General features: G+C 38.3%; 1 protein-coding gene across 1 annotated transcript in view; it reads right to left on the bottom strand.

The window, feature by feature from the left end:
• The window catches only part of LOC306872681 (intersectin-1-like), a 47,968-nt gene extending 26,044 nt beyond the window's left edge, over window positions 1-21,924 (bottom strand). The window contains exons 1-7 of the mRNA XM_079421390.1: window positions 21,697-21,924; window positions 8,726-8,789; window positions 6,854-6,949; window positions 4,748-4,811; window positions 3,750-3,910; window positions 3,182-3,370; window positions 3,009-3,087 (exon numbers count right to left, since the gene is read on the bottom strand). Of these exons, the coding sequence (XP_079277516.1) occupies window positions 3,009-3,087; window positions 3,182-3,370; window positions 3,750-3,910; window positions 4,748-4,811; window positions 6,854-6,949; window positions 8,726-8,753 (617 nt within the window). The 5' untranslated portion in view covers window positions 8,754-8,789; window positions 21,697-21,924. The remainder of the gene's footprint in view (window positions 1-3,008; window positions 3,088-3,181; window positions 3,371-3,749; window positions 3,911-4,747; window positions 4,812-6,853; window positions 6,950-8,725; window positions 8,790-21,696) is intronic.
• Window positions 21,925-22,299: the final 375 nt, after the last annotated feature.

Here is a 22,299-nt window from a genome sequence, read left to right as displayed (position 1 = left end):
AAAAACCCAATATAAAAAAAGTCAAACATTTATCTTTTTACAAAGCATTCTGTTGCAGCTGAATAACATGAGCAAAAATCAACAGTCTACAGAACACTTACAAGAGGAACTATTGCTAATGCTTTTAAAAGAAACACTCCACTTTTTTGGAAATAGGCTCATTTTACAACTCCCCTAGAGTTAAATAGTTAAGTTTTACCGTCTTTAAATCCATTCAGCCGATCTCCGGGTCTGGCGGTAGCACTTTTAGCGTAGCTTAGCATAGATCATCGGATTAGACCATTAGCATTTGGTCATCAAAAATGACCAAAGAGTTTCGATAATTTTCTTATTTAAAGCTTTACTCTTCTGTAGTTACATCGTGTTCGAAGACCGGTGGAAAATGAAAAGTTGTGATTTTCTAGGCCAATATGGCAAGGAACTATACTCGTTCTGGCGTAATTATCAAGGAACTTTGCTGCCGTACCATGGGTGCAGCAGGCGCAGTGATATTACGCAGCGCCTGAAAGTAGTCCCCAGCTAGGTAACTAGTTATGATATAGTCAAAGTTTTAAATAGGAAAAATATCAAAACTCTTTGGTCATTTTTGATGACCAAATGCTAATGGTCTAATCCGATTCAATGATCTATGCTAAGCTAAGCTAAAAGTGCTTCCGCCAGACCTGGAGATCGGCTGAATGGATTCAAAAACGGTAAGGGTAAACGGTAGGGGAGTTGTAAAATGAGCCTATTTCCAAAAAAGTGGAGTGTTCCTTTAACAAAAATACCACAGCAAAAACAACTAGACTAATATAAATTTCAAATATTAAAGTGTTAAAGACAAGTAACAGTAATAAAATAGGAACAAACAAATCAATTAGCAATAGCATAAATAAATACAACTGAACCAAATTTGTGACCTTGGACCACAAAACCAGTCATAAGTAGCATGGGTATATTTGTAGCAATAGCCAAAAATACATTGTATGGGTCAAAATTATTCATTTTTCTTTTATGCCAAAATCATTAGGATATTAAGTAAAGATCATGTTTCATGAAGATATTTTGTAAATTTCCTTCCATAAATATATCAAAACTTTTATTTTTTTTGATATAGTAATATGCATTGCTAAGAACTTCATTTGGACAACTTTAAAGGAGACCTATTGTGCAAAAATCACTTTTATAAGGTTGTGCGGAACAGTTGTGTGGCTGCAGTGCGTGAAAACAACCAGTCTATAATGGTAAAATTCCACCCATCATTTATTTATAATCTAATAAAATCCTAAACAGTCTCTCAGAATGAGCTGTTTCAGATTCTCTCTCTGTTCACATCACAGAAGGGAAAAAGTCCCGCCCATTTGTGACACTGCCCTATAAGCATAGACACAGCCCTGAATGAGAAGCTGCGATCCGCCTCCGCCATTAACGTTACTGATTACTGTAGCTGCTGGAGATATACAATGTCAGCGCCAAAGAGGCTTTTCAAGTGTTGTGTTTTGGGATGCACTAACGAACATAGGAGTCGCCATAATCTCCCCTCATCTGAGCTGCTGAGGACACTGTGGTTAAGTTTAATTGTCTAAGGAAATATCCCAGAAAAAATCGGTAAAGTCCCCAATACGTGTAGGGATCAATACCAACGCTTCGTGCGCAAACGTCAGCTCCAGATAAAGTAAGTATCATGAGTTTGTTTTCCAAATTGCCCTTCTGAAAGAGCTTCTTGGCACTCTATAAGGCTAATGATGCTAAAGCTACCATTGTCTCTGTCTTTTTTCACTGGTGCTGTCTTCATGAATGTGGGAGCTCGAGCTTTTGAAGCTCCGCCCTCTACACCGGGAGCACCAGTGCATTTGCATTAAAGCAACATACTCAAATACAGAGCGTTTTGGCTCACACCCTAAAAGTGGCAATTTTAACAAGCTAGAAAAAAATGATCTGTCGGTATTTTGAGCTAAAACTTCACATACACACTCTGTGGACATCAGAGACTTATTTTACATCTTGTAAAAAGGAGCATAATAGGTCCCCTTTAAAGGCGATTTTCTCAGTATTTCGATTATTTTGCACCCTCAGATTCCAGATTTTCAAATAGTTGTATCTCAGCCAAATATTGTCCAATCCTAACAAACCATAGATCAATGGAAATCTTATTTGTTCAGCTGTCAGATGATATATAAATCTCAATTTAAAAAAAAATTGACACTTAAGAATGGTTTTGTGGTCCATGGTCACATTTCAGGTACAGAAACTGTATTTAAAAGTTTAAAAACACTGCATATTTTTTTCATACATAAAATATAAATTATTAAAAGTTATTAAAGATATTCAGTCAAGATCAGTGAATGATTTTTTTGTTCTTTGATTGACATTAATGACAGGCATTGCGTTTATTAGGCTGCTGTCTCTTTAACACCGAACGCACGCAGATTTAAAAATACTGTACTGTACACGTGTGCTTTCTTTCTCATCTTTTACATTCACTTAAGACAAAACGGCTGTGTTTATGATGATATACTGACGTAGTTTTCTGCATACTGGTCGATAAATACGCAAGAAGTCAGTTCTGGCCCGGAACAACCTTTTCTGCAGAGGAAATACATGGAACAGTTCGAGAACGGACACAGGCCGGGAGCCTGCACTGAGACCGCTGTACTCTTGTGCTCACACTTGCACTTCACACAAACAAGGTGCAAGTTCTTTTCGCACCTGCACTTAAATCATTTTAAACCACATCATAATGCGAACGAGTACATTAACATGATCTACAGTTAAAAAAAAAACTATTTTTCTCAAATGGTACATTGGTTCAGCACTTCTTTTCAGCTGAAACACTGTTTTAGTTCCTTTTTGACGTAGCAAAATGATGGAAATAATGGCAGGATTATAAACAAGGCATTTCAGACAAGTGTTTTCAGCAGATTGCTTAAATGCACAAACATATTACACGCTAAAGGAAAGGTAAATTCATAATATGTGCTTTTAACATCTACAAAATGTCTGTGAATACAGTGTAAATGTGTGTGTACCTGGGTGCCTCAACTGACTGGCCCTTCTGTAGCTTGATACTGGAACGATTGAATGAAGAGGTTTTGTTGAGCGCAGCAGCTGAGAGACAGAGACAAGCACCCATAAATTATCCTGCCAAAGTAAACAAACTGTATAAGCTGGTCTGAGTAGTGTGAGTGTTCGTTTACAGTACCTGGATGTGAGAATCCACTCATGGGTTGTATCATAGCTGGTGCTCCGTTAGCAAGGGAAGGTACGGCTGGGGTCACTGATGCTACCAGAGGTGGAGACACACCTACTCCCGGCACTCCTGGAGGCAGAGGGGGCAGGGGCATGGGCGGCACAGCTGGCAGGCCTGGCATTGCCCCCATACTGGGCATCCCTGATGAAGAAAATAAATTAAATAATAATTAATTCATTTTTTTTTATATAAATAAATGGTGGGACCAATGAGGTATGCTTGATGCATTGTTAATTTAATTTAATTATAACATTCTATAAGGTGCTTTAAATCTCTGAGGGAACTGACTGAAACATAATCAAGTCCTGAATAAGACTAGAGTGGTCTTCTGTAATTTAGAATAAAGCATTTAATATACAATCTTTTCTAATATAGTCCCGGTCTAAAAAACTGCCGTCTAGTCTAAATCATTGGCTCTCAACTTTCAGTTAATACTTTTTAGTCCTGATACGGTACATGTCATTCAAGCCATCAGAAAGAAAACAAAAACATGTCATTCAAGCCATCAGCCATTTCTTACCAAAAGGTGGCTGTGGGGGAATGGAGAGGGGTGGCTGCTTCATGGAGGGGGGCAGTGAAGGAGGGAGGGGGTGACCCTGCAGCTTCAATTTAATCAGCTTCATTGCGATGGAAAATTCATGCATGTCCATCTTCCCATCATTGTTCATGTCTGCCAGGGCCCTGCAAATATGAACAGAGGATCTTGTTTAGTGACAGACAACATGTTAACTTTATCATCAGTATCATTCAGGATTTGCAACCTGCTACACAATCGGTAGATTGATACAGAAGCCTGCACGATTTGAAACTTTAAAAAAAAAAAAGATAAATTTTTACAGTAAAACGATGTAAAAATTCTACAGTAATTGGTTAACTGTAAAATTATATTTTATGGTTAACTGATGGTTTTAGAAAGTAAAAACAATGAACTTGCATATAATTTACAGTAAAAAGACATTCTCTTCCGTGTGACATCACATATAATTGTGTTCTTATTTTTGTTATCAGTAATGTACATTAAGCTGTTTTGTGTTCAATTTTATCTTATGTAAATGTTTTCTGAATTATTTTAGTGTCATGTGTCTTACCCTAACAGTGTGTTTTTTTGTGTGTGTGTATGACCCTGTGGTCCATCTACCAATAATGGCCATGCTTTATGGACCGTACACGTCTGATCCATAATGTGGTTTTCTATTGTCCCTGTATTGTTATAGTGGTTATCAGTACAAGTTACAAGGTAAAAAGCAGATTTTGGCAGTAAATTGGTATATTAACATTTTATTACATGGAAATATATGGCTATAGATTGTAAAATATACAGCCATCTGGCAATACTGGAAACACTGTCATCAGTATTTTGTGCAATGAATTTCTGGCAACAACAGCTGCAAGTGTTTTCCTGTAAATGTAATGGAATATTTTTTACAACGTACAGTAATTATGGAACAAAAGCACATATTGGATTCTGAAAGTAGTGCGCTTGATTATAAATGAATATGCGTTATAGGAATTGTGTACCATATCTGGGCGAGGATGGGGGCAGGTAAACCTGACAGCAGAAAGAAATTCCTTGCCTGGTCACCTAAAGAGAGAAAGAAATTAATATGAATATTGAATAATCCATACAAATAAACACATTGTATGGTATAAACAAACAAAATAGAATGGTTATGTCCCCACAACTTAAAATGAATGTGGTCTTCAAAAGAAATTTATGGCATTAAAATGACACAAAGTAAAACATTGATAACATAATTAAGAGTTACGTAACCCCATTTAAACCATCTTGTCAACAAACATGCAGAGGGTTTATTGACCGCACTTGAGTGACATTGGCCTCTGGGGCGAGTGATCTGCCGGCTACAGCCTGAGCAAGAAAAGGAACGCTGAGTCAGTGTGCTCATATGATATCTAACCTTTCAAACCGATTTCCTGCTCTTATGACAGCCTATACTGCTAAACACAAAAAAGAATGTAAAGCAGCCAACTACAGTTTTCTTTCTTTTTTTCTTAAACATTGCCCACAGTGGTTGATTATACCAGTTTCAACTAATAATACCACAGCAGGTCAGTTAACCTAAACCGTCCCTTTTACAACCTACCAACCAACGCACAAAGCAATGGGAGATGTGAGTTTGCGCCTCTGTCATGTTAAAAGCAAAATGATGTAGCACACTAAATGACCTTTTCACCTTGCTCTAAACACTTTTTCTCTCGATAACAGGTGTCTTCCTCTGCGCGCGCGCACACACACAGAACGCCTTTATACCCTCAGAGCCAAAAACAGACTTCCTCCCCATGCCTGCCTGACTGTGGGCCACTCACTGCTTCAGCCGTCCTTCAGTCAACACAAAGAGGCTCTTTCAGATCCAGGATCAACAGGAAACCCACAAGTACCATCTCTTCAGTAGATGTCCAAAGTCCAGCTGGGATAAGCTGGTTTTACTGTTTGTGTCTTGTGATTTTGATTAGCTCTTTGGAGGTTAATTTCACATCTATCTATGACTGCAAAATGAGATTTTTTTTGTGTACTTTGAACATTTCTTTCAGAATCTGCTTCAGAAAAGCAAAATGTCTCCAAAGAGATTACAGGGAGAAAGATGGCTTTCTATAACAGAAACAAACATGTCAATGCTTCAACTAGAGATTAGAAACAAACAGCATCAGCAAAAGATGACAGAGAAAGAACCTTTTCTAGACAAGTCATGGACATGGAAATCAACATGCCACACCCTGATCGGTTTCCTTCCCTGTATTTTTCTCAGTGATTCTGTTAACATCACACACAGTCAACTCACAACTGAAAAGTTCACTACATGTTTACAGCGAATCAGAATTTGAACTCTAAAATATCTGCATTGCACAAACCTTTACACAAGCATTAGAAGGTTACATTAACACTTCTCAGACTGTTTCTTATAGTACTTTAAGACGGATGCAAATCTGATCGAAGATAACCATCGACTCTACCGTACGACTCCACCGGGCTAGGACACCGGCAAAGGATATAAGTATCGCTTTTTATTTTTATTTTATTAATTAATTTTTTTCCCTTTTTATGTTTACTATTGAAATGTTGTTGTATGCATTTGTCAATTTGATTTAATTTCTGTATTTTCTTAAATGGGTGTGTATAGAGTATTTACAGAGTGTTAACTTTTAGGTATTTTTTTTTATTTTGGATAAAAACGTCTGCTAAATGACTAAAAGTAAAGATAACGCAAGCAGTCATCCAACCATTTACAGGCAGAAAACAGGAAGTGGTATGGTTTTAATAAACTGTCATGAAGAATATCCATGGCATTTTTATTAGCATGGGGGATGCGTTTAAAAACAGGATGGTGGAAAAGAGGCGGTTGATATTCTTTTTCAGTTTTCATTTCATTTGCTCCGTCTCTCTGTGTCTGTGTATCCAACAGAGAAATAATAGGCATAAAAATGTCTGACTACCAGAGATGTATGACTGACAGCACTGCGGGAGGTCATTTTCAGTTGCACAGAACTCAAGGGATTTGTTCTTGCATTTCAGACATCATCAAACTCCAAAGGGTTTTTAGCAACCATCAGTACTAATGAGCGTTCTGTACACAGTTTTCTCTCAGTAAGAAAACCAGAGGTGATTACCTGTGATGAAGCCAGCAGGTGTGGGGGTCAAACTGTGGAACTGCTGGTCGTACTTGCCTCTCTCGTCCACAGATATTACCCAAGTATCTGACCCCCCTACAGAGAGAGACAGAGAGAGAGAGAGACAGAGACATATGTAACATTCAAACTGTTGTGTTGATAAAATAACCTAATTAATCAGAAAACATAATTGGTAAAAAAATTAATAATTTTTATGTTAAAACTAAACTAAAAATTCAGTGAGTACGGTTGTTCATAATAGAAGGCGATTCATCTGCGATTATGAACATGATATTGCGTACATTGTCAGCGAACTACGGCTCTATGTACTAAATGCCACTCCATCTGAAAGCACGTGATGGAGATTTACTACTAATCACAGAACCGGCTTTACTGACGAGATGCGCATGGCAATCCCATGTGATTTATCGTGCAGCCCTAACGTACATGCAACGTCGTGGTCAGTTACTTCATGAAGTTACCAAAAAGGCAATTAAAGCTGCCTTAAAACGGTATCATGCATGTAATATATTATAGATGAGTCACATTTAAGAACATGTCTCTGAAATGATTTTCAAAACAGCCCTGGAGCATCCCAGCACTGTCTTCCTTATCTAACACCCTTGATTCAACTCAGTTCATCTAGAGACTATAAGACCTGAAGTGGGTCAGAAAAGGTGAAGAGAGTATAGAGAAAATATGAAGCATGTTAGATCTGCGTCATGTTCAGCATTGGGAGCTCTTAAAAAAATAGCAGCCAAAACAACCTTATAATCCGGCTGCTATGATGACTGTTAATCAAAGGAAAAAAGAGGAAATCAATAACTTTTATAGCTTTAAGGATTCATCTACATTTAATTTATTACTTCAATTTCTGTATATTTCTGCTGAAGGGCACAGGTAAATATGACATTTATTATAATGGGTTTATGTGGGTTTTAAGTTCAATTAAATTAGAAGTTATTTTTCATATTTTCTCTGTTAAAATTGTTAGCTCTCAATTATACTGTAATGTTGAATTGCTATAGTCAATGGTTAAATATTAGGGGGAATTTTATAGAGATATCAGTAGTATCATTATCAGATTAAAAAAAACGATGCCATTAAACAAATATTCTGTCTTTATGATATTTGTACATTAATTTGAAGATTGAATGTGAAATGATTGCAATATAAAAGTATATTTAAAAACTTTAATGTTAGGTGGGATTACTCATTTCAGAAAAAATGTGCAATTAATTAGTTTTTTAAATCGATTGACAGCACTAATATACATGTGTGTGTAAAAAACTAAATGCAAAAAATTGTTTTAAATACTGCATTCTAAAACAAAAAAAAAACAACTGATTGCTTACCATTTTAAAAGAAGTCAAAATGAATTAATTAAACATTAAATTCAAAGAAATCACAGACTAAATGTCTTGTATGAGGAACATATATTTACTCATGTGAACAACATGGTAATTATATTACACTTATACTCCACCAGGTTATACATATTATGGATTATTAATTTTATCAATTATTATCAATCAGTTGTTGAAGTTCTAGATAATATCACAAAAATCTTAAATTCCAAAATGCAAAGCAACTTTTAAATCCCACTGTATATAAATATGCCACATTAAATTGTAAGGGAAAACAGAAAATCAAACACACATTAGCTTGCAAAGAGCTGAACAAAAGCGACAGCAGTTCTGTGAAGGTGTTTCTCTTCTATTCATTGATTCTTTTAGACATTCACTGACTCACTTTAATTCATTCTCTGCCTCTCTCTCTCTCTCAAACACACACAGCGTTCCACACACATCTACGCAGCCTTCATCACACAAACACACACGCGTCAGTCACTCAGTGAAAGCATCAACTCACCTCCGAAGGGCGTGGGAAACTGAGCCATGGTTCAGTCCGTCAGCTGCCGCCCAGCCACAAACTCCTGCAAAACAACACAAAGAACAAACCTTGAGCTTTCATTCTTACACTCATTCACACACTCAACCTCTGAGAAACAACATAAATGACTTGTTCATCATCCTGAAACACAAGATCACTCTCGTCAGGCACAAAGAGGAAGAGACATTTGAGTAAATCACTTCTAACCTGCAGAAAACTTCCTGTGAGAGGAAGGACAAAACAGAGTACCAGCAAATAAACTCCCACTTTCTCACTTACACACACACACACACACACACACACACACAACTGACTTGAGTAAGAGATGGGTAAGGATTTTGACTAATTGTTCACCTACTGAGAACTCATCTTGATTTTTTTTCTTACTTGTGTTTAGCTTTATTTTATAATGCAAAGCTTTAGAGTTGGCATTGATTGGAAATTCTGGTCACCTTTTTCTTCTCTATTGTGACGTACAGTGCCCTCCATAAGTATTGGAACAGTGAAGACAAAATTGCTCTGTTGGCTGTGGAGTCAAGACATTTGCAAATATGATTAAAAGATGAATATGAGACAAAACTACAGAATGTCACATTTTATTATTAGCCGTTTCAACACATACATGTTTTACCAAATAAAAAGAACAGCACTTTTAGAGTTCATCCCACTCATTGATGTGAGCATAAGTATTGGGACAGTTGAACATAAGGCAGATATAAAAGATTAAAAGCTATTATTTAGTTGCAGATCCCTTGCACACAATCACAGCAGTGAGTCTGAACTGGCAGGGTGTTTTGGGTCATTGTCCTGATGCAATATGAAGCACTTCCCAATGAATCTGGTGGCATTTTCTTGAATATTGGTAGGCAAGATGGTTTTGTACCCTTCCAAATTCATTCTGCTACTGTCATCATACATTAAGTCATCAGTAAAGTTGAGAGGGCCTGTTCCAGAGACAGCCATGCATGTCCATGCCATGACACCACCTCCACCATGCTTTACAGATGAGGCTGTATGCTTGGGATCATTTGCAGTTCAAATTTTTGCTTTCCCATCACTTAGATAAAGGTTAATCTTTGTCTCATCGGTCCATAAACACAGTTCCAAAACTCTTCTGGCTCACCTTTGTGCTTTTTTGCAAACTCTAATCTTGCCTTTCTATTTTTGGTGCTGGTCAGAGGTTTGCATCTTGCTGTGTAGCATCTGTAATTCTGTGTCAAAGTCTCCTGAGGACAGTAGATTGTCAGAGCATCACCCCAGCTTTCTGGAAGTTGTTGGTGATTTTACAGTTTTTTAGGGTTCATTTTCACAGCTTTTATGATTTGTCTGTCATCATCTACTGTTGTTTTCTCAGCCGATCAGGTAGTTGTTGGTTGCTGGTGTCGCTGGTGGTTTCCAAACTCTTGATTTCTCCATGCCCTTTGTTTTTGCTATAGCTCTAATTGACTTCCTCTTTTCCAAATTGCTTGCTTTTCTCTCAAAGAAGTAATGGATATAACTGATAAAACACATTCCCTGCTTTTAATATCTGAAGAATTAATGCAACAGGACACAGCTGATCACTTAGAAAGACCTGTGAGGCAACTGTTCCAATACTTATGCTCACATCAGAGGGATGAAACTCTAAAAGTGCTGAACTTCTTAGCTGGTAAAACATCTATGTGTTGAATCACCCAATAATAAAATGTGACATTCTGTAGTTTTGTCTCATATTCATCTTTTAATCATATTTGTAAATGTCTTGACTCCACAACCAACAGAGCAATTTTGTCTTTACTGATCCAATACTTTTGGAGGGCACTGTATATCCGAGAAACTGCTTCTTGAATGAGAAAAAATGTAGGGCAGGACTTGACTTTGTCAATTGGGAATTGTCTGGATCATTGTCATTTGCTAAGTGCTGCGATCTCATGTGAGTGACAGGCTGCTGGATTATTGCTCAACCCTCATGCTGTTGCACAAGTCACCAGAGAAGGGATGTCATTGCAAAGGTGAGGGGAATTAATGTTTTTGTTAAAAGATTATGAGGCCACATGGATTTTAAAACATGATGGTACAGATAAATAATTTAAAATTTTTATGGTGACTTTAAAATTCAGCCTATCAATTTTGTAAATGCATGTTTTAGATCTTATTGTTGATCCATATTTATTTCAACTCAGTCTTCCAGGTGAAAAAGACTGATTTCTCTCTGGTGATGTACGTCCGACTTTTCCACCTGACTCTCCAGAATTAACTGCACGGTAAACTAAACTTTTTCAGAAAACTGTGTAACCCACGTTCCTCACCAACTAGTCTATATATGTCCCTAACCTGAGTTTGTTGTAGTTCTCATTTACAGTAAGCCTGAAAGTAACCTCAGTAACACACTTGGACACAAAACACTGACAAAGCAACTATCTGAAGGCCTCGGTCTGGGACTAGTTATCTCCCAGCTGTGTAAACGCACTGCGAGAATTCACTCACACACACACACTCTCCAGCAGAGACACCCAGGGGCACCTTGGCCAAAGTATTTTAATCAGTGCCAGACTGTTCTCTCTCTCTCTGTCTCTCCTCACTCTTCCTCCACCCTTTTCTTCCTTTCCGTTCTTGCATAATGTAATTCAATGCTCTATCTCTGCAGGGTCCAATCACAACACAAACTGAAAGGTTTTTACAAATAAAATACAAACTTGCTAATCCAGGCACTGGGAAAATATGTTGTAGTCATACTGCATGTAGTACAATAAACAAATATTTTCCTTCAGTTTACAATACTAAGCAACCAGGGCATTTATATTCAAAATCAAAATGGGCAATTCATATATTTTTTCACGGAATATTGCAGTGTTTTTTTATTAATGATTTATCTGTGCAATCATTATTTAAAATGTGCCTTTGTAATATTTACATAAAAACCTCCCCATTTCTTCTGTGACAGCAAAATTCAACAAATTCCTGATGAACAAAACCATTCCATCCTACATTTATTCACTAAGATATACGTCACAACGGAAGAAAAGACTTAAATATTCCATTTAGCAAGGCAAGAACCAGAAATAATTCAAGAGAAGAAACGGAAACATGATATTAAAGGTGTGAGATGATACTGGTAGTACAGCAATTTTAATTAATGGAAAAGATTACAACATATTGGAAATAAAAGATGAAAACAGACATGTTTTTGATCTCTGTTCTTTTGAAGAGCTGGCAGAGAGCAGTGCAGAAGCTAAAGGTGTGAGGAAATCATGATATTTCACACTCACATTGCATAACTCTGACCTCCTGATCACATTGCCCCGCCTGCAGACTCTTCAGAAAAATGCTGATGTGAAAATATGCCTCATTTTCCGCTTCACACCTCTGACATTAGAATGTGAAGCAGTTTCATGATGAACAGAACTTTCAGAGTTTTCACTAAAACACTACTACTATACAAAGCATTCATTTGCGTGATCTTAAGCATTGTACGCTACGCCATTTGTGGTGCAATTTCTATACCGTGCAATTTTTCTTGTTTTACTATGAACATACTATTTGCGGAAATCCATTATGTCTGAACAGCACTGGCTCCAGGGTAGGGGTGGAAATTGCAGGGTAAATCACGATACGATATAATCACGATACATGGCTCACGATAAAGATAATATCACGATACAGCGATTCTGCGATAACTGATAGATTTCTAGAAAATCCTATAATGATACATCACGATATCGGTCTAAACAAAATGCCTGTGAAAAGGTTAAGTGCAAGTTTTCTTTCTTTATTCAACTCCAAACTGTTAGAAAACAGCAAAAAAAAGTTCTGTAAATCAATTTTAACATGTTGAGTAGGTTAAATTAAACATTTTATCCTTGGACTTATTAGAAGCTTACACTTTTCTTTTTCTCTGTGTGTAAACAAATATATTTAACTGCTTATCAAACAACAAAAAAACTATAGGTAGATAGATAGATAGATGTCTCTGACATGGTTTTGTTTTGTCCTCCATGCCTTAGGTGCATAATTATGTTTCTGCCGGTCGGTTCCCACTGTTCACACTGTGCACTTGTAATATCTGAGAGCATCGAGTGTTGTTCACATAAAACTGGACGCATCGGCGGGGCTCCCTCACACCTGCGATCCGAGCAGAGAGGCTACTCACGGACTAAATATGCGCTCTGCAATAATAACGTGATCGGTGCCTATGGTCCACGCTAATAGCTGTTCTGGGGCAGTTAGTTTTCATCTCCATAAACATATAAATAGCAGTAAAGCTAATACAGTGACTGGAAATCTGTTTATCCTTCGATTCCTCGTGCTTCCCCATCTTCATAGAGAACGCGGATCATGGTTGCTCAGAGCGCTTTTGGATAGAAGCTGGAAATGGCACAGCCGCGATTTCCACGCATTTTTAGACGCTGTGAACAGGGAAATCTATTTAGAGCACCTTATTATATTAATTAAAATATCGATATTTGGCGCCAGATATCGATTATCGTATCGCACTGAGAAGAATTGCCATATATCGCCATATCAATTTATTGTCCCACCCCTACTCCAGGGTGTGTTTGTACTGTCTGAGGTCTAATCTGAAGCAGTAGGGTATTTCTCAAGATGGAGGACTAAGCCCTTCACAGAGAGCTTGACTCAATACTGAAAACATCCAGTTCCTCTGATTAAACAGGACACTGGTGACTCACACGCTCTCTCTCACTGGCAGAGCACAGTGTCAAACACTGCAATGCTAGTGACACTGTCACACAGTAGAACCGGCCCTTGTCGCGGCCCTGCTAATGACCGTATATGTGTGTGTCTTTGAGCATCTGACCTACTTTTTCCTGTCACCCTTTTTCTGATTCTAATGAAGCTTTTCCTCGGGACAATGCTCTCAAACACAGCCGTTCTGAATGAAAGACCAGGAAAGGGAAATGTTCTGCAGAACACACTAGAAACACAAACAAACAAAAGCTTTCAGAAGATCTGCACGTCTTAGACGACCTGAGCTTTACTCCTATTCATGACCAACCTGCCTCACTGATCCAGATCCAAACCCGGCCCACTGAATCAAGACAAACAGAGGTCATCTCATACAACAGGAATGCTGTCACTAGGTGAGATGAATCTGGGTGAGGAATTTTTTTCATACTCATTGATTAATTACATTTCTGCTATCTTTCAGTAGTGTTAACAAGAGGGAATATAAAAATATATATATGTGTCTGTGCATAAAATAAAGTCTCTACATTTTCTGAATCAGCGATCCACCAATTTATTTTTTTCCCAGCCAAAATAGTTTTGGAAGGCCACTATCACTTCTCCAATGACATGTTCTGTCTGAGTCTGCATTTCTTTCGGAAATATCAAAGCACTGTGGACACACTAAAAATGATACTATAGCAGAAATATGTCACATTTGAGGCAGGTCATTGCTGAAGAACTTCTACAAACTGATTTAATTCATTCTGGAATCACAACTGGTTTAACTTATCACCTGCAAACTCAATACCTTGAACAGCACAGAGTTCAATTACCTAATTAGCCAAACTGCATCAGTTTTCGGCTAAATGAAAATGAAAATTGCGGTTTTGGTAAATAATTTATTTCAGTGCATCATTATTCTGAAGACAATGTGAGTGGTGCTTGCCTGTGCATTACTCGGCACCACCAATCACAGAGCATTTACATGAGGTTGTCAGGGCATCTATAACATTTTTGATGGCTCAGATCCCTCAAAGTAAGTCTATGGGATTTTGCTTATTTTATTGACTGATAGACTAAAAGTGTTAGCTTGAACACTAAGAAAACTTTCAGTGGAAATTTAGCTGTTTATATCTATATCTAGACTAGGGGTGTGCACCACAACTAATTTTATAGTTTAAATGGAAATATAACTTTTCTGTTTTCTTCTATGTGAAAATGATAGCCTTGATCTCCCCTTGCTCGACAATGAGAAAACAAATGCATGTAGGCTCTGAGGCAAAATGATTGTTTTCTGCTCCAGATATACACTTTAAAAAAATTACATTATTTTTAAAATGTAACATTAAGATGGCAGTAATTTGTACGTACTCTCTATAAACACTGCAGTGCTAGTGTGAACATGTCATAACATGTCAGAAAAATAAAATGACTTGTATTTTGACAAGAAGCTGCAGAATCAACTCAGACATCCCTAATAGAGGAACTTATTTTATACATTATTAATAAATAATATCAAATGCATCTAATCCAAACATTTTTGAATGATATAGAAAAATATCAATAATTATGATAAATATCTGTGTTGATCAATTTTTCATTCCTTTATAAACTCAATCAATATCAGAATTAGGAGCAAGATTATTCTCCCTCACTCGCTGAACTTCACCTCATGCAGACACTATGAAAAAAACATGTACAAACACAGACACACACTCAAACACATCCAGCTGTGGATTCATTAGTCAGGTGACAAGAGAGCCCAGGGCCAAAGAGAGTGTGACTATTAACAGTGATAACATCACACTCACACTCCTGTCTGCATTCCTTTCAAAAAATATTGGGGGCTCTATGTGAACAACTCAGTCAATCGCACCCACACACGTTTGCATTCCTCACAAAAGCACAACAGTCTTTCCTGGACCACGTTTGGCTTCGACTGCAGAACATAAGCAGAGAGTAAACAGCGTATTTGAACTTCTACCCACAGGTCACTTTCACTGCACAAGCAGTCATTTGAGCCTGAACGGTCGCAGAACGAATACAATTTCAACCCCCTTAACATAACTAGAAAGAACAGGAATTTAAGAAGAGCATACACACAAACCACTGCAAAGCTGCTGGCTTCCTTCAAGGACAAGGCCGAAAGATATGTGGGAGTCAATCTCGCCAGTCGTACAGCGTTCAAATGATATTCAGAGATGCCTATGGTTCCACTGACACCCCCAACTGTTCCATTCACCACTCAACAAAACACAGACATTCTGCACCCCACCCATACGTAATGCAGTCCAGACACATGCAGAGGAATGAATCTAGCTTAAAATGAAAGGCAACCCTGAGCTTTCATCATCACTGATAGCAAATCATCCTCACCGATCTTTCAAAACAACCTCAAGCTGTTTCACGTCGCTGAGCTAGTAAAAGATTCATTATCACAACCTGCTCGCTTAAACAGAAACAAAAACTCTGATAATAATCCGAGCTCATTTGCTCAGTTCCATCTTGAAGCATTTAAGAAAGACCATAAACACGGAAGGAGAAGTGCTTTCTCTGCAGCTGAGGTAGGCAGAACAGCTCAGCTGTAACAGTGAGAGCAGATAGTACTTCTTCAATGGATTTTACCGGTTTTGTCTGAGCAGAAGCTAAGCCTGGAACAGAACAAATCCCCCATTAGACTAAATACAACAGCTTCCGGAAGAGGGCCTGTATCGTTGTACTTCTGTCCAATATTGTGACAAGGTTACAGTCACTGCTCTGTGCAAAACACCACACACACACACAGAGACACTGCATAGCCAGACTAAAGATTCATGGCTAATCAATATACTGTAAATAAGACACTAAATAATACTTAGCTTTAATAACTAAAGCAGCAAAAACATTTATAATAAGCAGTGTTCACAATAATAACAAATTATGAATTAAAATGACGATACACCTATGAGTATAAGTCAATGAAAAATTATAAGCAACAAACCCGAAGGAGGAAGCAAACGGTTTTAGGGTGCTTACACTTGGCATGTTTGATTTGATTAAAACAAACCCTGATTGCTCTGCTAATGTGGCTCATTTAAATAAGCGTGATCACTGCCTTTCGAACCTTGATGCACACAAAACAGGGTCAGAAGTCTCGATCTGCTTCCAAATGAATTCTGGAGCGGTTTGATTGAAATATGGATGCAACATGGACCAAAGACATCTAAACAAACCAAAAACAGGACATAATGCAGGACATAATGTCACAAGATGTGACCCTAAAGGACAAAATGCTGAAGCATCTCTAGTTCTTCCACAATGTTGTCCATTTGCAGATACAGGCATTGAAACCGCAGCCTCCTTGCAGCAGATCTCTGTGTGCAATAGAGCAATTCCTGCCACTGTTTTGACACATTTACACATTTAATAAGCTCTTTGTGAGTTATGAGCTAGTAAAAATACTACCATATGTACACACATACATTGAGCACATTTCAGCCCAGCACACGGAATTGTTTTGGATGTTTGGAAAGTTCGATCCAAAGTTTGATCATTGCGTTACTTTCGTGAATACGTGTCAAATTCTAACACGGAAGAGAAGAAATTTTTGAATAAAGTCATTATTTCTGTTTTCTTTGGGCACAAAAAGTATTCTCATAGCTTCATAAAACTACAGTTGAACCACTGATGTCACATGGACTATTTTAACAATGTCCTTACTACGTTTCTGTGCCTTGAACGTGGTAGTTGCGTTGCTGTCTATGGAAGGTCAGAAAGCTCTCGGATTACATCAAAAATACCTTAATTTTTGTTCCGAAGATGAACGAAGGTCTTATGGGCTTGCAACGACATGAGGGTGTGTAATTAATTAATTAATTTCATTATGATTAATAATAATGATTTTAATTTTGGGGTGAAATATCCCTTTAATCATTGGACAGTAATCATATAGGCCTATAGCTGAGTTTCCAATTTTCTGTAATACACATTATTTCATCTTTAAATGGGGGTACAATGCTGTGTCATGCATTCCAACCCTCTACAATGCGAGTAAATCACTCGCATATGCAACTAATCTTTACTCTGGGCGACTAAATGACGCCTAATATTAGCCAATGGCTAATAAATTCTCAGATTTTACTCGCCAGTGTTCGAGTTGGAGGCTAAGTATTAGTTTAGCACAGAAATATTTTCACTCTCCGAATACACTGGCTGAGCGCTTTCGCTCTCTGTCAAGCGATCTGTGCTATTTTTCAGTTCATCTGAATGGATGCGCAGCGCACCTGTATTTGACGTACCATGAACTCTAGGCGCATGACTCGCCGTCACTTTGGTAAGAGCAGAGAGAGCAAGAGAGAGTAGGGCTGGGCAAAAAATCGATTTAATCGATTTATCGATTTTGTAGTTTGAAACGATTTTTATTTTGCAAACTCGAGTTTTTTGCCACAATAGTTTTTTCGGACTTTTCCGCGTTTCGTCCTTGTGGGTTACCGTAGCGCGATATGAGCCAGCCCCCGCCCCGCGGCCCTTTCACACAGGACGCGGCATGCGCTGCGCTATGAAACCCATTCATTTCAATGGCTTGCGCTGCGCGAGGGCGGTTAGTTGCTGCGCCGACCAAAGCGCACGCGCAGCGGAGCGGTCAAAGTTCAAAATAGTTCAACTTTTGCCGCTGCGCTCTGTGACTCGCTGCCTCACCTGTATAATACAACTCGGGAAAAGATCCGCAGTGAGCTGGAGGAGATGCAGTTTTACTCAGCCACAACAGACGATGCAGCCATATCTGAGTCTGACGGTTCACTACATCAACACTAGTTGGACTCTGCGCAGCATCTTTCAGAGATCTAACAAGCACGTGTTTTGTTGTTATAGAGTTATAGAGTTACACACTATACTGAGAAGAGTTTATTTTTTTAATTGTAATGTTATATGTTACAAAATTTGTAATTATCTGATTTCTTGAACAGAAAATTTAAGCTACTGTGAAGTTGTTGCACTTTTGCTTAAACCTGGGTTAAAGCTTGAAATTGTTGAATGACAGAGCCTCATTTACTTTTTGTTTTGGGATTCTATGCATTTTAACTCTTGAGGACAATCATAGCAATAAAGTTGCACTTTTGACACTATATCTGATGCCTGCAGTAATTTTTTAAGTGCATTGGAAAAAAAAAAATCGAAAATCGAATCGAAACTCGAATTTTTCTTTAAAAATCGAAGATTTGTTTTTTTGGCAAAATCGCCCAGCCCTAAGAGAGAGTCTTGTGCTACATGTAAACGATATTCTTTGTTGTATTTTCCTGTCAAAATAACAGAGTTCCTTTGGATTTTTTCAGCTTTTAAGAACTGCTGCGTCTTCCGGTAGTGGGCAGAACTAATGCGCAAACGCCAATCTCATTGGCTGGTGCTCATCTATTATAGTCCCTGTTTTGATTTCAGCGAATCAGTTCGAGTGAACGCACACAACCTGATTAATATTCATGAATCCAGCTGCTCGTTAATCCTTAGTGCATTTCATACTGTTCTTATTAGCAGAATTCGTATTATTATTATTATTGTCTTATCAGTATTATTGTTAGTTTTTGCCTGTGCACGCATCGACCAGAGCCATCAATGCGCTTCATTCGGCTGCACTGCACAGGACTCGCTCGGGAAGAATGTCTCTAAAGAAGTGTGTTTTTGGTTGTGAGGGAAAGATAACCTTGTTCAGCTTCCCGAAGAACCCAGTGTTACGTGAACAGTGGATGCAGTTTGATTTTTCCGGGCAGCAACGGAGTTTCTCAAGTGTGTTTGTTGACGAACGTTTTATAAACAAGGCCCAGTTCGACGCTGGATTTGCACATCGTTTAATACTGAAAGACGGAGCAGTCCCAGCTATAAAAGATGCCGGTTATGATTCAGAACTGCAGATGGTTAGTGAAACGGCTGTTTGTTGCCGATCGGCGCTCAAGTGCTCGTCACTCTCGTCACAGTGTGTGTTATGCCCCCTTTAAATGTACATTTCAAAAATCATCGTCCCTGCTCTACATGCATGTAGGCTATAGACACAAGCTATAAACTCAAGCTTTATCTCCAGCAGCACAGCAAGTACACTTAAAGACCATCATATACAATTTGTTTAGCAAAAAGCAGGCAGGAATGACTGAAATTATTCAGGCCTACTGGAGCAGACCACTGGGGTGAGAGATTGAGGGTCCCTCGCTCTTCCTGTTAACCTAATTATCTAGACAGAAAGCTGCTTCTGAGCCAACGATCGTACAAAGAGAAACAAATTTCAAAGTGAGCAGCAAAAGGGCAGAGCACATATCAGCGGTGAACAAAAAAAGACCAGACCCAGACACACATAGCTGGCCTATCATTCATCCTGCTGAGACCAAGTGGTGCACAGTCTTTTATCTCGCACCCCAGACTAAATCTCTGCTGTACACCTGTGGGGGATGGGGAACAGAGAATGGCAAATCTATGCATGGAAGAGAGAAAGTGGCCAGATAAACTTGAGGTTGCAAAAAACAGCCTCTAATGACTCATGAACTGAATGGCCTAACAATAAGCTCCTCTTGAGCCTGCACTTAAAACAGAGGCTTTCAAATGCTCCATTATCCTCATCTAAACAAGGCTGTAAGCGCCACAACGTTTACATTACTTTCAGATTAAAGGCCATTTTCTGATTAAATTTTCATTTGAAAAAGATATTTACATGCTCAACAGCCATTGGAATAGTCCTGTATAAATGTAATAAGAACAAACTAAAGGGGCAACCAAACTGCACTTTTCCATTTATACACAAGCGAATGTGGGAGACCGGAAACAAGCTTTCGTCGTGTTTCAAAGGTCAAGTCTAGTGAACGAATTCGTATCACATGACTAAAAGAAGATCGATATGTAAAAGCGTGATCATCCATTCATACTTTGTAGGGTTGGAAATAATGAAGATGCTCTTTACATTTTATGCTGAATTTCAGTCATTTTGAACAGCAATGGAACCAACCCATTAATTCTCACTTGTCTGCAAGTTATGTAAAATAAAAGTAAATATTTGTAAAAAATAATATAACTCACTATATGATATTACTCAGATTTACTACAGGCAAATATAAATTGACATTCATTTATGGTGGGTATTCTGAATGTCCAAAAACTGATTTTTCTAGGTTTCTAGAAACCAGAGTATCTGCTTAATTAATGTGTTTATACTTTTAAAATCACAATATGACCAACTTATGATTAATGTTTCAATATTATTATACATTTAACCAGTAAATTACAGAAACACATTCAATAACCAGGTTAATGATTGATATTTAGATCAATTTGAGTTCAACTTTTACATTTGGATGCCTACTACTTTGAATATTTTGGTACATCTTAGCAACTAAATATCTGATCTTATGTCAGTTATAGTGAGATCACATTTTTAAAGCATTTCTCAGGATGGCTACCAAAACAGGTTTTACACTTCAGTCTTGTTATCAAGGAGTGCCTCTATAAACCAGGACTGAACCAGGTTTACACCCAGGCCAACTGGCTCCATCTGCATTGCTCACAAGATCTTGTAAACCACCCTCCAATCTGACAGTGTTTATATGATAGTGGCTTTAAGATAAAGCACCCAAATCCACGGCCAGACTGCACTACAGGATCTGAGCCTTTTAATCACCTTCCTTCAGACATAATCACAGGATAATAACCTCTGCTTCTCCAGACACACGTGTACTGACTGCACTGGAGAAGAAATGGGAGAGTCACAGTAAAAAACAGGTAGAGATGAGACCTGCAGCCATGTGTGGAGAGGAGCTGATGAAGCTGGTTAAAAACTGCCCCCATCAGGGTAAGTTATCTTCATCTGCTCCCCATCACACAGTTGCTACACTCACTGTTACTACACCCTACATACAGCACACATTACCTCAGCACTCTCAAGGTCCAAATAGTCCACTGTATCGGTGAGTTTTACCTCAGAAATCCAGTTTTTAACCTGCTGTCAGTGATAATAACACACCAGCAGCCGTTAGCCGTGTGCTAACTAAGGTTAACGTTACCCCAGTAACGTTAAATCAGAGCTGAGCTTTAGCTGCAATCTCTGCGTGGAAGGAGAGCTTACAGAGGCCTTCTTTATGAATTAACGACTAGAGGAGGGTAATATTACAGTTACCGAGCCGAAAAGGCCGTTGAGGTGAACGTTGCCTTGCGCTAAACGGCAGAACGTTAGCTACTAGTAACGTAAATTCGCACGAAGCGCGCCCTGAAATGCAGCGGCCGCAGTCACTGTCAAAAAAAAAAGACAATCGGCCCCAGACACACACTCTTACCTCATCATTCAGTTCCCATTATATCTCCAGCACTCTGTGAGGGAACACGCTAGAGGAGCATGGGATGACAGAAGGAGAACTCTTCTTTCCTTTTTTTAACCTGCGAGATCAATTCCAGGGTTATATCGTTGCTCCTTCTGGCTCCTCGTTTCTTTCCTCGCAGCTTCGCTGGTAATGAAGAAAAATGAAACGTGTGCACGTCATTCAGGGATCGGCGTCAGCGCGTCCACTGCAGACAGGGGGCGCAGTGCGGCCCAAACCAGGAGGAAACCAGTAGTGTTCTACTGTTATTGACCACTGTTTTTTTTTTATTATATTTTAACATGCATTTTAGTGCTGGGCAACGACTAATCGCATAGAAAATAAAAGTTTTTGTGTAGATAATATATGTGTGTGTACTGTGTATATTTACATTTAGTCATTTAACAGAAAATCGTCTTACAAATGAAGACAATAGAAGCAATCAAAACCAATAAAGAGCAATACAATGCAAGTGCTGTGACAAGTCTTGGTTAGCCCAGTACACATAGCAAGTTTTTTTTAAAATAAATAAATATATATATAAAATATATATATGTACACACACACACATAAAAATCAAAA

The sequence above is a fragment of the Barbus barbus genome (assembly GCF_936440315.1).
Source record: "Barbus barbus genome assembly, chromosome: 7".
Classification (NCBI taxonomy): Eukaryota; Metazoa; Chordata; class Actinopteri; order Cypriniformes; family Cyprinidae; genus Barbus; species Barbus barbus.
Note: the sequence above shows the minus strand (reverse complement) of the source record. Positions and strands in the feature narration are given on the sequence as shown.